The sequence below is a fragment of the Notothenia coriiceps genome, unplaced genomic scaffold, assembly GCF_000735185.1.
Source record: "Notothenia coriiceps isolate Sejong01 unplaced genomic scaffold, NC01 NC01_scaffold00029437, whole genome shotgun sequence".
Taxonomy (NCBI): domain Eukaryota; kingdom Metazoa; phylum Chordata; class Actinopteri; order Perciformes; family Nototheniidae; genus Notothenia; species Notothenia coriiceps.
The window spans coordinates 24,645-39,917 of record NW_011362138.1 but is presented as its reverse complement, the minus strand read 5'-3'; the positions used below and the strand labels follow the sequence as shown (position 1 = coordinate 39,917).

Below are 15,273 nucleotides of genomic sequence, written 5' to 3'. Positions count from 1 at the left end.
ATGAGAGTCATTTACCCGTTAAACCAGGGTTTGTTCTGTGTCAAAGACACAGAAGAGACCATCCGCCGATGTCGCTTATGTGTGTTCACGGAAGAGTTCGACATAGGTTCACAAGACGTGTCTAAGATTTTTAGCTGATTTTTGTACTGTCTGGACAAGAGAATCGGAAATAGATAATTCCCTAGTCTGACGGTAATTTTAGTTATGAATTATGTTACATAAGTGTTTATCGATCAGGTGTTTTCCACACGTGAATCTATTAAGCAGACTTATGTAAACAGACGTATGTTTCGTAAAGTCCTGAACTTCTCTCTTTGTCTCACCTCGAGTTCAATCTTTTCACCTCTTGGTTTCTGATTGACTCGCGACGACAAGGACTCTCTATAACTGACAGAACCCTCTCTTCTCTAGGAGGAAAGAGACGACCTCCCTCCAGGACACAAGGAGGGTCGTTGTTCCATATTTACTATTTTTGCTTGCTGGCCTTTCACATCCAATTCTATTCTCTCCATCTGAGCGATTTGATTTCTTCTTATATGTGCTGCCCTATTTTACCACTCACCTGTACCTGTGTGGTTTATTTATGCAGCCATGCTTCAAGTCTGTTGATGTCTGTTTTTTCTGTAATTAGGATAGACCGTGCTTGGTAGTTTAAACGTTTTAGTGCTAATACACTTTTTGATGCAGAACTAATAATCTGTTGTTTGTCCCCTAAACAGATGTATCATCAAGTGATAATTAATGTTTATTTCACTCTTGCCTTCAACTCCTAACCCTACAACCCCTCGCCCCTATTCCCCTTTTGTTGTTGTTTTTCTTTACTGGCTTGCAAAGCGCTTTGAGCACCAGGAAAAGTGCTATATAAATAACATTTATTATTATTATTATTATTAGGAATCACAGGGGTATTTATAAATGCTTTCTCTCTCCTCTGCCGCAGACTGCTGTATGGAATGTCCGGTGTGCAAAGAGGACTTGGCAGTGGGAGAGCCAGTCAGACAGCTACCCTGTAACCACTTCTTTCATTCAGACTGTATAGTACCGTGGCTGGAAATGGTGAGTCATGACAAAGAGGGTGGAACTTTGTATTATAAACTCATAAAATAGGTCCTTACAAGGATATAATATACAAGATAATAACTGCGCTCATGCTGTAATTATCTCATTGATTGTTCTTAATCGTTTTTCAAAAACAGTGGAAGTTGGAATAAGATGTGTCTGACCCTGGCTAAATAGGAGTAGTAGTTGTAGGGAAAAGTATTACGATAGTCATTCAGATCAATCGTTTGTCTTTTCATGAGCTTTGTGGAAAAGGAAAATGTAGAATATTGCCATCCTTTTTACTTGTACTAACTAATATCAAAGTAAAGTATGCAGTCAATAAAGAACAACGCTAAATGCAGGATTTCTTTTCCCAAGCTGACATTGCTAATATTAGCTGTGGGGAATTTTGCCAAGGGGTTTTTTGAGTGGGCAGAGCCACAACAAAAAAAGTTATTAGTCAACAGTTAGAAAAACATCGCCATTCAAGTAATTGTTCATACAAAAATCCCAAAAGACTTCCTGCTTTTCTCTTTATATGAAACTAAACTGACAATCTTGGGGTTTTTTACCGTCAAAACCAGACTGAAAAATCCTGCCATTTAAAGTCAAAGAACAGCCTGAGCGTCTGTTAAAATAAAGAGTCCACTTGATAAACTGCCAAAAACTAATGCCATGTACTTTCTGTTCGGTGGCCACACAGCATGACACATGTCCAGTGTGTAGGAAGAGTTTGAACGGAGAAGACAGCAGCAGCCAGCCCCCATCAGAGTCCCCCACCCTGTCTATGGACCCCCGCACACAGGAGAGATGGTCCTTCTGATACCCCCCCACCCGTCTGAGCCCTTAGTTCCCCTTGCCCACATCCACCACACGAGAAGACACAGCGCTTCTCACTCGCCTCCTTTCATCTCCGTTGCAGTTATAATCATCTCAGTCGGATTTTTGTACTTTTATTTTCTATTTGAATGCCTTTCTCCTCAACCATGTATACAGATTTCCATACAGACGTCTTAACGGTCGGTCGAGGTCAAGGAGACTCTTTTTGTTGTCGCATAAGAAACCAGCCTAGATTGATGGTGATGATCAAGCCCATGTCTTCTCTACTTCCATCCCTCAAGCAACCTCCTTTTCCATCTTTCTTAAAATGCACTGCTGCGTTACACTATTGTGGGGAAATGCCATACTTTATATCATATACCACGCCCTCTTTACTGAAAATGAGCTAAGTCCTGCAACTGAGCCCTGGACGGCATACGGGAGTACTGTAGGGTTTACCTTCACTCTTTGTATTTACAGAGTCTGGACTTAATAACACCTGTAGTCCTGCAATAAACCCTATGTCTAAGATCAATGATGCATTCCTGTTGAGATTTTCTCAGGAAGAACCTGATTAACTCTTGTTCTATTGTTTATTCTAAAGAGGTCCACGTTATTGCGTCCATCCTCTGTAACGTACTTTAAGAACAGGACACAAAGTATTTTATAGACATCAGTTTGAGTCGCTGCTGTAAAATGGCCTCAAATAAAGCTGTGACTTCAAATGAAAGTCACAGCTTTCTGGGAACACATCAAACACCATACCTGTAAGGGAATGAAAACCGCCCTTTATTGAATGATTAGGATTGAAACATTCTCCTCCGAGTGTATATATTATAAACAAATGGCATCCCTCTGTTTTATTCCTCTGTCTTTTGTTTCAATTTTTTTTTATCACTTTTTTTGATGTAAATAATTTTAGTCCAAGTTATGGTTTGCAAAAGGAAAAAAAAATGGAGACACAAATGTGAAATACCTGGTTATCGAACTGTATATTATATATATGAAAAATGTCTATGATGTATTAATAAATTGACCAAAAAGATTCCTGGTTCGATTTTTCCTCCGCGCCCAAAGATACTTAAAACTTATATTTTAAGACAAATGCACTTTATTTAAAGATTAAATAGCAAAAGCATGAAGCATTTACAATCAGCATTTACAATTTCTGTACATCATTTATATTCTTTCTTTAGATATTGTAAGGACACTTAAACCATTTTAAAGCTGCCGATCAAGGCACCAGCTTCAACACAGGTCATCCTGGAGAACCAATACATACATTCAGTACTTTCTAAGATCATTCCTGATAGGAGTCAGTGCAGAAAAAAGCATTTTTGGCTTTGGAATAAAAGTCAAATTAGTTGAAAATACTCAAGTTTGCTGACGTTAATTTAAGAGAAATCGCCAAAACTGTGCACTGAAGTACAGCAGATAATAAATCAATCTTGCAACCAATTAATTAGAAACGGTGTGTGAGAGAGAATCCAACATTGCGGCATTTTGACATATGAATAGAGACATTTGTTTTTGAGTAGGAACAAATGTATGTGAACTTGTATTAAGGATTATTGTGTATTCCAGGCAAGAGTGATCAATGAATGGTCCGGTACTGTGGAGGAGATGTAACCCACAGCGGGATCCCAGACTTCAAAATGGATCACGGTCGATGACCTACAAAACCCAAACACACAATTTCCTTTTTCATTCAATTTCCTTTCTTCCATATTTTACACCAACACACATTTGACTTACCTGTTGAGAACGATGAGCACCACTGAGCCGTCTGGTCTGATGAAGGCAGTGTATTCCAGATCTGTGTGCTGATTGGCCAACACACCCACTCTCTGAGACCCCTCCAACAGGAACTTACTGTGTAATAATGTGATTTGGTTAGATTTCATTTGACCGTCTCCTTGAAATATTGGAAGACATGAAAATGCTGTTCCTGTTATATGAACAAAGATGACGTTGTTTACCTGAAGTGGGCGATGCTGTAGAAGTGTGGCTGCTTGTAGAACACATCCCGCTTTGCGTCCACTATAACAGGGCTGTCCACAAAGTTTTTAACCCAGTTTGGCCCACCAGTCTGATCCAACGCCAGGTTCCAGTCAGTCCAACCCACCACATAATGATTTAAGTCCTGCCGCAGAGAAAACACCCACAGTTAAGCATCTAGTCTGGGCTTTAACTTTGTATTAAGAGGCGGTGTTTTGTTTTAATGAATCACCTGGACTGGTGCCTGGTGTTTTGTTTGAATGTCACAAAGACAGCAAATCTACATAAACAAATCCCTCCTGATTCTCAAGATGTCTAGATCTGAAAGCACTCATGCAAAATGGAGGGAGTCCTATTTCATTAGAGGGAGAGTGAAGAAAGGAGAAACAAAACACCAGTCCCAGCTCGCAGGCCGTTTCTGAAGAGTGTAAACCTGCACTGCAGCATCCAGGGAGGGGATTCACCTTTCAGGATCACCTCACATCTTTTTTTTATTTTAAATCCATCACACTGTCTCATGCAAAGATATAAGCAGGCCTCACCTCTATAATGTCCCGTGCGTAGTGTTCAGCCCTGTCCCAGCCGCCCAGCTTCACCCCTCTGTCTAGTGGGCTGAAACCAGAGCAGGCCTCGGTGCCAAACAGGTAATACTCTGGGAAGAGATGGTGTGTGACTCCCAGGCTGATCTCTGCTGGGACCAGGCTGTCCAGGTACCAGTGGACCGCAACGCCGTGAACGTACTTTCCTGCGTGAATGTCACTTAGGACCTGGAGGGACGAGGGGAGAAAAATAAGTGAGTTTCCACATAAAATGCAGAGGTAGTCATGAAGCATTACTAAGCTTGCTCAAAAGGGGAAGGGGGGGTTCTACGGTATTCACTTACAATAGCGATATTTTCTCTGGCCTGCATCTACATCTACGAACGAAAAGTAAGTCTGGTGCAAAATTATGGACAAAAGGCCCTTATTTATGGACTTATAGTCATCACCATCTGACCTTAGCAAGCACTTCTTTTATTCTGAGTGCTACAGTAGCTAAGAAGCGCATGGTCTCACAATAGGCAAGGGTTCATTTTACCAGAAACTTAAATGAACTTCAATTATGTGTTAGATTTTTTTATGATCTTCAAATCGTTTTAAATTGGGTTAACTTTATATTGCATCATATCTTAAGTTATCCAGTCGTAATGATTAAGCCATTTTCTTGTCTTATTCTGATTTATGATACAATTCCTAATTTCCTTCCTGCAGCGCCAGAGTAGCCTCAGGTACAACAAACTTTATTATAACTTTGCCAACTTCCTCTTCGTCCTTGGACTCACCACTTTAGCCCAGTGAGGCAGCAGCAGGCGGTTGTCATCCAGGATGAGGACGTGTGTGTGTGGGTATGAGGAGGTGTGAAGGGCAGGGCCCAGGTCCAGAGCCACCCAGTCCCTCTGCTCCTCAGGAGTGAAGCCCAGAGCCTGGAAACTGCAAGATACGATACTTCTTAGTCCGTTGTGAAATCTAGGAGTGATGATAATTCTGTGTAATATTATGTGAAGAGAGACCTGTAGTTTGTTATGTGTCCTGCAGAGGGCTCATTCCCTGTGGTCAAAGCCCAAAAGGTCAAGTTATATTTAGCATATTCCTCCAGGAACCTGAGAGGGAAGAAAAAAGTGACAGAATAAGTTCCCCTTGGATGAAGCATTACAAACATGTGATGTTGCATTAAGGTAAAGCCCAACATGTCACCTGATATAGTACAGGGCCCAGGATTTGTGCTCCTTGCCCCCAGGCTGGCCCTTCAGAGAGCCTTTTCCTATGAGGGCCCCGTTAGTTTTCATCCAGGCGGGGGCGCTCCAGGCACTGGCCAGCAGAGACAGAGGGACAGGAGACAAGGCCTGAGCCCGCTGCAGGAGAGGGATCTGAGAGGAGGAAGAGGAGGAGGGATTCCTACTCATTTTCAAATTCTAAATTCCAAACTTTTCCCGACTCACATTTCATGAATTCCTGACAAAAAAAACTCGCTAGATGTTTAGCATGTTAATATCAATCCAATTATCTATATGTACATCACATTATGACTATGTATGCTATTTCCAGGAGAAGGTGGTTAGGTACTGTAGGTACTGTAGCTCATACAAATCTGTTAACAACAAACCCAGACATGTTTAAAGCATGGCATTTAATGGACATCAATTGATTTTGCTTTATTGGTTTTTGGAGATGGAGTAAAACAGACTTTAAACACTGTTAAACAAATACATTGGAGACATTTTCAATATTAATTAGAAATTATATTTTAAAAGAGTGCCTTTCACACAAAATGTAGAAAGCAGGTCCAATAGCCATGGTAAACACTCTGCTTGTATGATCAATTCACTAATGTACATTTGAATTTATTTTTTAGAAAACATAAATAATTTATAATAACAATAGTCTGAATAAAACACAACAATGTATTTTTTCTCATTTTTTTTCCTATACTTATCAAGAGCTGGAAATCCCTAATTTCTCACACTGTGTAGGCAGCATAGAGTTATGGATTGAAGGTATGTGAGAGTAGGAGATTATATTGACCTTCATTTTGATGTCCTCGGGGGCCAGCGTGAAGTTGTCTAGGTTGTAGTCTCCAGGTGTGTCGGCATACGTGTACAGACGGGTGGAGAAGTCACAGCTGGCCATGGGGACACGCACCACGCTGTAACCAATACCTGCCAGACACACAGCATCAAAATGACTAAAGGCTGCATTATCATTCAGCACCATCCCTAGTGACCCTCGGATTGTTATGAGATGTATCTGGGTTTTTTCACTACACTTGTACTTTTCCCTTCTTGCATTGTTGACATAATCAATAAAACCAGTTGATCATACAGAATATAATTGTATTGCTAACATGTGTTTGTTGCTTTTGGTTCTTTTACAATGTCTATTCACTGGATTATTTTTCTGGATAAGTACTAATCAATCAGTTCAAATTAAAAAATACAATAATAATAATATATTAAAAACAATTTGTCGTCTTATCGTTGTCGCTCTACTAGTTTTCACTTATAAGCAGTATACTAATAATTGGTTTAGAATATCAATATCCCTACTTTTGCATAAAAAGTGGTCATTTCTAGGAGTCTTTTTACGCTGCTATGGACAATCTTGCACTAATGTACATTTCCCAAAGATATTAAATTGACTGTTATTTTGTATATATTGATTGTTGTGCTTTTATTTATGTCTTAATGTGTGCATATGTATAAATGTGTCTGTTGTTATATATAGGATATACATATTTTATATATATATTTGGGATTGTGGGAAATTGTGGGTATTTCGATCTCTCTGTCTGTACACACAAACTGAACGATTGACAATAAAGTTGACTTTGACTTGACTTTTACTGAGTGTACCTTCAGGGGAGAAGTACTGGCGCAGCAGCTGGTCCTGTGCCCCGGCAGAGAGAGACAGGATGTTAATGGCTGCTGCGTCCGTCATGGCTCCACCGAACCCCCTGATCTTCTGGTACTTCTGGTAGGGAACGATGGTCAACCTGAGACCTGAAAGAGAAGAAAGATGCTCTGTATCGTAACTGTGGAATATTCTTAGAATTTTCTTCTAGATAAATCTTTAAATCCTGTTAGTCTATAAAATGTTACAAGTGGTCCAAGTGGTTGTTTAAGACTTAGTCAGCTAATACTTCTTCAATCAATAAGTCATTTTTAAAGCTCTTTAGCTGCTGAATGACTTATGACAGAGACACTTTTGAGCAGCTATCAGGTAAACAACATTTTAATTTTAGTGACAAATTCATGAGTGTGAGTCAAATACAAATCTTTTTTAGAGAGAACAGCCCTACCCAAGTGAATGTTTTGTTCACTAAACAACTATATTTAGTTTCCCGTCATAGTTTAGATCAGGAACCAGGAAGTCAAATATAATGTAAGAAGCTAAAATGGGAGAAATGTACAGATTAATCTATTCTCAAAATAGTTGGTGTTTGATTTAATAGATGACAACTAAACATTGAATTAATACATCTTTGCAGCTGTAGCTACAACTTCACAGACTCCCCGTCTCTCACCTGCCCCGGTGCTGTTCCCCTGGACCGCCCCCCCGCATGCCTCCAGTCTGCTGCCGGCCCTGCTGCTCAGGTAGGAGGAGAACTGTCCCAGAGGATGCAGGGTGACAGACCCCACACTGTCACAGTGGGTGGAATTGCACTCACACACCACAGAGTCATGGCCAAAGTTTCTGGCAACACATTCATTGCTTCCTGGATGGGGAAATAAGTCATAGATACAGGATTTTCTGTCTGAATTGATGCACAAAAGACATGTTTCCCTTAAAGCAACAAAAGAGGACACACACATTTGGGCAATTGCAACTTGTTCTATGTTACCTGTAGAGAGGGTCACTTCAGTTGTGAGGAAAACAAGAACCAAAAGTACTGATGAAGACAACGCCATTTTACCTGCAAATAAATAATGTTTCAGTGTTGCCAGGTAGAAATCATACAAAGTCAGCACCTGAATTGTTAAATACAGGTTAACAAAGACCCAACGGCTCTATTCATTTAGCTGACACACACATTTTATCGTCATGTCATTCAGAGAACATTATCTCACCTCAGAGGAAGCAGACAGAAACTCTGGCATGTCCCGCTGGTTAATTTAGAAAGTATTCACCCTCGACTGTCACCTTAACTTTGTCCAATCTGCCATACCAGCGTTTCCTCAGCCCCCTGTGTTTTGGCTTCAAACGGGACTTCTGGCCAGTCATGTGACTTTTTAAATACCACGTGACCAACCTCGCAGTAATGTAGACAGCCGCCAGGTGACGCTGTACCATAAACTAGGCTAAAGGAGTTAATCAGTTTGACTGCAGCTGACTTTTTAAGAAGAAGTTAGCAAAGACATTACGTATGCTATTTCGTGTATATTTAAGTATATTATACAACCTATTTATTCGTATTGCAATAGCTTTGTCAAAGTAAAACATTGTACGTTTGAAAATATGGGTTTACAAGTATTTCTGCACTAATTTCCCTCCTAGCTTCCCAACTCAACAAAAAGAAATTGTTATAACTAGGTGGCAGATTTAAAAATTTTCATTAATAAAGGAGGCTTTTCAAATCCATAGTCCTAGACCTAATATTTTCCATGGCATCTATCAGATGTCCGAACACTAAAAACTGAGGTAATAGAAAATTAAGACCGCATTTTGAATTTACAGTTTTTTTTAAACTGATGCCAAATTATTATCCAACTTCCTTTAATTAAACAAGCAAAGTACTTTTTTATATTATTCAACATTTTATTATCAAAGAAACACACATGCATCATATTTTATAGATATTATGGACACGGACATTTGTATATTCATGTATTCACGACACTGGTATTGATGGGTGTGATATTTGTGTGTGTGTATGCTTGTGATTTATATTTGTGTGTGTGTATGCTTGTGATTTATATTGTGTGTGTGTGTGTGTGTGTGTGTGTGTGTGTGTGTGTGTGTGTGTGTGTGTGTGTGTGTGTGTGTGTGTGTGTGTGTGTGTGTGTGTGTGTGTGTGTGTGTGTGTGTGTGTGTGTGTGTGTGTGTGTGTGTGTGTGTGTGTGTGTGTGTGTGAGATAGTTATTTGTGTGTGAGAGAGGGATTCAGGTCTTTATAGTGAGGCACAAATTCTGTCCATCATTGATGGATTTCTGTTGCACAGAAAGATGATTTCTTTCTTTCCTTCCTCTGTTCGACCTGAAGAGGGGGAAGAACATCATTTAGAGTTAATAAACATCATCACATAAACATATTTTCATATGAAGATAAACATCCACAGTAGGATCACTCACTCTGTGGATGCTGCAGCCACTGGCGGTCCATCCAGTAGAGGTAACAGCTCTCAAACTCCTTCTCGCTGTAGTTGGGCACCGACACCGGGAGGAACGGGTCCATGCTGTCAAACCCTCTCTGAAGAGCAAAACACACAGGGAGTCAACATCCAGAACATCAATCTCTAACATTATCAGAAAATATCACTTTTTAGATGCAATAAATCAACAACTTTGAACACATTTATCATTATATAATCAAAGTCGAGTATTAGCAGATAATTGCATCTTGAAACTATTTTAATATAAGTTTTTGATCATTTGTCAAGAAATAAAGGCTAAATTAATTAATATTATGCAATTATAACATCACATTATGTTCTATTTGGGTGAAGTGGCAAGATTGTTATATGACCCTTCTATGATACACAGTTTAATTGGTGTCCAGTTGTCTGCAGTGTGCATCAATTTATTTAAATCCTAAATCTTAAAACGACTTTAGCACACCAGTTCTGAGGAGTGAAGCAGTCAAAAGGCCAGGTTTGATATTTACCCGACAAACGACCAGAAAGAAGTAAGACTCATCTGCTGTCAGAGCGTGAGGACAAGAGCTAAGCAAAGTACATAAAAATGTTCTCTGACCTCTCCCAGCAGCTCTTGAGGCAAGTAGTCAAATCTCGAAGTGTAGAGAGACCCCGTCTGAGACAGAGTGGTGATGATGGCGCCTCCAGTCTGAGACAAAGAGAGTATATGTCAACTGGGAACAAAATACTAATACAAACACAATATCTTTTTCTTATGCAACTCTTTAGTGCTTTCTGCTCACCCAGTCCTTTGTCAGCAGCTTCTTCAGGTTGTAAACCAAAGTCAGCTCGTCTGATTCCACCTGATGATGGTGAAAAGAGAACAGGCAACACCTCTAATCAGTCCAAACTGAAAAAAGACAAATATGAGGTGTGACAGGATTGTTCTTGTGTTTCCTTACTGGACTCTTATCCTTCTTCTTGATGGTGGACCTTCCCCACAGGCCGTTCACACCGTCCACAGCCACGGCCATGCGGAAGTCTGACTCCGGCTGCCCGCTCTGCAGCCTCAGCTCCTTCAACACCGCCCCCACCACGTCACTGCTGCTCTTCACACGAGATATGCCCTACAGCATAAAAAAGATATACCATCAGACCCCTGATGAAATTTTCTTGAAAGCAACTAAAGGGCCCACTACACCAAGGCGACACATCAAAGCATGTTTACAGATCTTGAATAGTACTACTGCATGGGTACAAATAGTTGTATGATATACATAAAGCAGTTACTAACATAACACAACTGAACTTTTTGCTGTCAGGAGGATGGCTATTAATATCAGATCTATTTACAGCCTACAACAGAGACCAAACATTCATTTTTTGTGACAAGACAGACAAATTAGGACAGCACCAATGTCTCATTGTTTCCTTATTAGGGAGGAGAAGTAGAGAGCAAGTGATTGGAAGATGTTTAAAAATTCACAAGCTGAACATAAATCTACTGCTTTTTTCTGCCTTTGTCAGTGACTATGGTCCAAAGATATTGTGCTGATCCATCTCCATGCTCAGTTCATTGGCTATTGATTACCGCTAAGCACAGGCAATGTGAGAGATGACATTTTAATGACCCATGTGGGGAAATTGGTAGGGCATAAGTAGGGAAGAATAGGTAACAGACAGAAAATACAACAAACTGATGAAAATGTCTCAGAGTAAGATAAATCACATTTCAAATGAACACAAAAACAATATTTAGAGCCAAAGAAATGTGTGAGGAAGCCCACCTGATCCACCAGCTGTCCTAGTAAACTCCCCTCCTCAGTAGACTCTCTCTTTGTCCACACATAGCGCTGCTTTGTCTTTATCTGGGACAAAAGAAACAGTTTTATTGAATATGCGTGCATGGGCTAGCTCCTCATTTTACTTCGTGAACCAGGGCTTTGATGTTTTTTTCACATAAAGCTAGCAATCTTTTAGTTTGTTCCATGATGCCAAATACATTAATTTATATTACAACCCAACCATAATCAATGTAGGAAACTACATAGAACTTCTTTATTGATATTCATTTTGACACTGTAAAGAAAACTTAAGTACCTAACATCCTCCATCCCAATACATTAAAGTATAAAATGTTCTCCACCAATAATAAACCTCTAACATATCATGCTGTTATATTGCTCCTGCTCCACGCAAAGACACAGTGCTTTTACAGCAGTACATGTGGGTAAATGCAGGTGGTGTCATAAAGCTTAGGTTTAATGGCCTTATGTGTATCAGCATGTGACCTAAACTGCTGTGAGATGCAGTCACGGCTCATTTAAAGCTTATAAATGCCTACATGCTTGGTTTTGTGACACATTGTGTTATACTTACAAGCCTTCATTTTGACTATGTATACTCTCAGTCATCAAGTTCGTATTGTAAAATTGCAGCCTGTATAAATAGTACCTAATGACTGAAGTTTACTAAAGCACAGAAAATAATTGCCTTTGAGAGGAAGGGCTCGTTTGTGATTCTGAAGTTGCGTAACCAGTCAGAGGCCTGCAAAGGCTGATCAAAGCGAGTGTCGTTATAGGATGAAGGCATCAGCTCCTTACAGTTCTTCATCCAGATGTGAGCTGTATTAGAAAAAACACAGAAGACATAGAAGAGTCAATGTTGATACTTTCTGTACAGAGGCAGCAGTTGATCCACTAGTATGTGTTTGTGTTATTCTTACCATCAGGAACATGCAGCACCAGCCATCCCTGTGTGTAGCAGTAATGGACTGTGTGACAGAGAGACATTGTCTTCCCAGTGCCATTCAACCCATCTGAACAACTTGATTAAGGTTAACAACAGGTTAATCAGAATATCAAGAGAAGAAGAGCATGATTATCTGAGTGAGTGGGAGGTTGTGTTGTAAAGGATACAGAATAAATATCGCAGCGAAGGTTTGCTGAAGTCTGTTTTCTTCAGGTAAGAGATGACCTCGAGAGAAGGCTTCCTCACCATCATACAGGCTTCATTGAACGTCTTTAGCTAAAAAAAAAAAATGCATGACAATTTCTCTTTAGAGTACATCTTAAAAATAAAGTCACAAAAACATAGTAAGTTTAAAAATAATGTGCATGCACAGACACAAGCACATACCTGTTGTTGATAGCGCCCTGGGAGACCGTGAGGGAACAGGGTGCGGATGTCTGTGGAGGGCAGTGTGTAATACTGTCCCATATGCTGCTCTGAATGACATGCCTGGAAAGAGAAGGACAGTAAGCATGGCAACTGAAGTCGTTCAAATGTACAGACAACTGCTGCTACAAACAAATCTGATTCATCCAAGCAGGTTAGCTGCTATTCCCCTGCAGGTAAGTATTTTGAAGAGTAAAACCAGGTCTGCTTACCGGATCATTCTCTCGTGTTCTGAATACTGAGAGCGGCTCAGGTTCTGACTCTACAGCCTCAGCCGCCTGCTGCTGCCCACAGCCACTGGTGTGAAGGGACCGAACATGTGTTGCCTGTAAACATTTAATATAGTAAATATTTTTATTAAAATGCTTTACATCAGGTGCCTTGCCCACATGGGCCATCAGGACAATATTTAAAAAAGGAGAAAACAGAAAAATAATACAAACAGAATACATGGTATTTAATAGATACGTGTCAAAACTCATTATATCAGAAGCCGCCCAATTAAAGATAGAGTACAACACCTTAATAGAGCGACGGTGAACCTTTAGCAAAAGGTGAGCCAAGTCAAACGGCTTGTGTGTAAACATGTGCTATGATCTACATTCATGTAGATCCGACTTAGATATGTTGGGAGTATTTGCAGGAATATACAAGAGTATCATGGTAAATAAATAGAAGAGCACACAGGTGATGCTTTCTTGACATAAAAGTACTGCTCTGGAAGAAACATGTGCCAGATGACAAAGTGTGTTCTAAATGTTGGTTAGCTAGATATTCGTTATCAATTTTTTAAGGACATGTTAAACTTACTATGTGAGCTATAATTCCCATGAATAGCTCTTTTAACCACATCGGTAAAACAATGGTTGTGCTAGTTCATTGATGAGTGTGTAAGTTATATTCTTCTTGCTCTCATACATTTATGAGAGCAAGTAATGCACCCTACCAAAGACGAACACATCTATGTAATGGATCAGTTAATCGTCACAACCATCAATATATAAAACAGAGCAGCTGAGCCAGGTCAAAACTATAAATCAAAAAATGATTTTGAATCATATACTGTCCAGCTCCTGTCTGCATCTTCTCCTTTATCTTAAACCTCCTGCTAACAGTGAGCTTACCGCTTGCCGTAGTCTGAAGGACAGTCTTTGAAGAGCCATGATCTGAAACAAGAAAGACGACATGCATTTAAGTTAAGATAAAGGGGAGAGCCAAAGAAGTCAACAGTTTGCATAAGACAGTGTCCTCTAACCTTGCGTAAACACTAAGCTAACAGCTAACTTAGCTGTGGAACCTATCAGGAAACATTAGCAATGCTAGGAGTTATTTAAAGCGCAACTTTACCTGCTGTTGAGTTCTACAACATTCACTGACGAGGATTTCGGTTTAGCTCATCTACTGATAAATGTCGCTGGAGTGTTTTAAAGAGAGGGTAAACTGCACACCTCCAGTTAAAGTCAATGTGCCAGATCTGTCATGGGCACCGCCATCATGCAGCTCACAGCAGGAAGTGACGTCACGCCATCACAATTATTTTTAGCCAATAAGACGCTGCGAGCCAGGCGACAACAACTGAGGAAAATGGAGTTTGTCAGTTTGACACATTAAAATGTCATCATTATATATCTCTTGAATATGAAAAAAAATAGCACATACGTATTATTTATATAAAGTAACATTTACAAATATAAATCCAGAATACCATCAGCTATCCCCCCCATTTTACTGGATTGTTTTGTGAATTAAAATATTATAAAGACTCTTATTAGCACTAAATGATGCTGAGATTCTTTTCAAGTTTTTTTTTATTTAGATTGCTTTTAAGTTTATTTATCCAAATTATGTTTTTTTTAAATGTTATTTCAATGTACTTTTATTGTAGTTTTTCTGTACCATTATGTTTAGTACATGTATGTCTGCCATGTTGTACATGTCTATTTAAAATAAAAATGTGTCTGTCTTTTAGAGGGAGTAATACAAAACTTTAGTCTGAGGAGCAAGTGTCTTTTGTGCACATTCTTACATCAGTGTGTTTTTCATTTCCATAACAATAACATATTGTGTTTACAGCAGCAAACCCTCAGAAAGGTTGTTTACTAGGTAGAGGCTTTATTCACGATTAAGCTAATCTGTAGTGTGCACTTAATATGTCTTTTAGAATTGTACGCAGTAGTGTAAACAATGCATGGAAAACAGGAGAAAATGGGGCCAATAAGATCCTAAAAGTTCACATTGGTCACTGGGCCAAGCTGTAGTGTGTCTATCCTGAAAACAGTTTTCTACCATTATCACTAAATTATACATTTTTAAATAACACAAAAGCACAAGCTATACAAATAATGAAAGTGATATTATTATTAAAATAATCATGAATGATATAACTAGGTCGATTTTCACATAATATTTGTA

At 39.4% G+C, this 15,273-nt stretch overlaps 2 protein-coding genes and 1 long non-coding RNA gene across 3 annotated transcripts; 1 reads left to right on the top strand and 2 right to left on the bottom strand.

The window, feature by feature from the left end:
- Positions 1-899: 899 nt before the first annotated feature.
- On the top strand, positions 900-2,905 carry LOC104958845 (uncharacterized). The gene is made up of 2 exons (XR_799798.1): positions 900-1,056; positions 1,745-2,905. It is a non-coding gene; the product is annotated as an uncharacterized lncRNA (long non-coding RNA).
- On the bottom strand, positions 2,214-8,605 carry gba1 (glucosylceramidase beta 1). Its single transcript, XM_010786657.1, has 12 exons — positions 8,462-8,605; positions 8,236-8,307; positions 7,918-8,109; positions 7,247-7,393; positions 6,420-6,553; positions 5,592-5,764; positions 5,408-5,497; positions 5,180-5,327; positions 4,401-4,625; positions 3,840-4,003; positions 3,616-3,732; positions 2,214-3,534 (listed from the first exon to the last, which is right to left on the bottom strand). Exons 2-12 carry the CDS (start codon positions 8,300-8,302, stop codon positions 3,429-3,431), a joined length of 1,563 nt encoding a protein of 520 aa, XP_010784959.1. The 5' UTR covers positions 8,303-8,307; positions 8,462-8,605; the 3' UTR covers positions 2,214-3,428.
- A 616-nt stretch (positions 8,606-9,221) lies between these two features.
- dap3 (death associated protein 3) lies at positions 9,222-14,379 on the bottom strand. The gene is made up of 13 exons (XM_010786658.1): positions 14,209-14,379; positions 13,986-14,027; positions 13,074-13,187; positions 12,823-12,924; positions 12,603-12,711; positions 12,410-12,502; positions 12,178-12,308; positions 11,472-11,552; positions 10,647-10,811; positions 10,488-10,547; positions 10,304-10,393; positions 9,683-9,800; positions 9,222-9,587 (listed from the first exon to the last, which is right to left on the bottom strand). The coding sequence occupies exons 2-13, from the start codon at positions 14,022-14,024 to the stop codon at positions 9,502-9,504; spliced, it is 1,188 nt and encodes a 395-aa protein (XP_010784960.1). The 5' UTR covers positions 14,025-14,027; positions 14,209-14,379; the 3' UTR covers positions 9,222-9,501.
- Positions 14,380-15,273: the final 894 nt, after the last annotated feature.

What these genes read in the sequence shown, in the direction of transcription:
- gba1 (XM_010786657.1), bottom strand. Translation starts at nt 8,302, where the DNA reads ATGGCGTTGTCTTCATCAGTACTTTTGGTTCTTGTTTTCCTCACAACT. An exon ending in GGACACATAACAAACTACAG is followed by an intron (nt 5,328 to 5,407) that starts GTCTCTCTTCAC and finishes CGTATCTTGCAG; the next exon opens with TTTCCAGGCTCTGGGCTTCA. An exon ending in TGCCTCACTGGGCTAAAGTG is followed by an intron (nt 4,626 to 5,179) that starts GTGAGTCCAAGG and finishes TCGTCCCTCCAG; the next exon opens with GTCCTAAGTGACATTCACGC.
- dap3 (XM_010786658.1), bottom strand. Translation starts at nt 14,024, where the DNA reads ATGGCTCTTCAAAGACTGTCCTTCAGACTACGGCAAGCG. An exon ending in AGCTGCTGACAAAGGACTGG is followed by an intron (nt 10,394 to 10,487) that starts GTGAGCAGAAAG and finishes TCTTTGTCTCAG; the next exon opens with ACTGGAGGCGCCATCATCAC. An exon ending in CTCAAGAGCTGCTGGGAGAG is followed by an intron (nt 9,801 to 10,303) that starts GTCAGAGAACAT and finishes TTTGCTCTTCAG; the next exon opens with AGAGGGTTTGACAGCATGGA.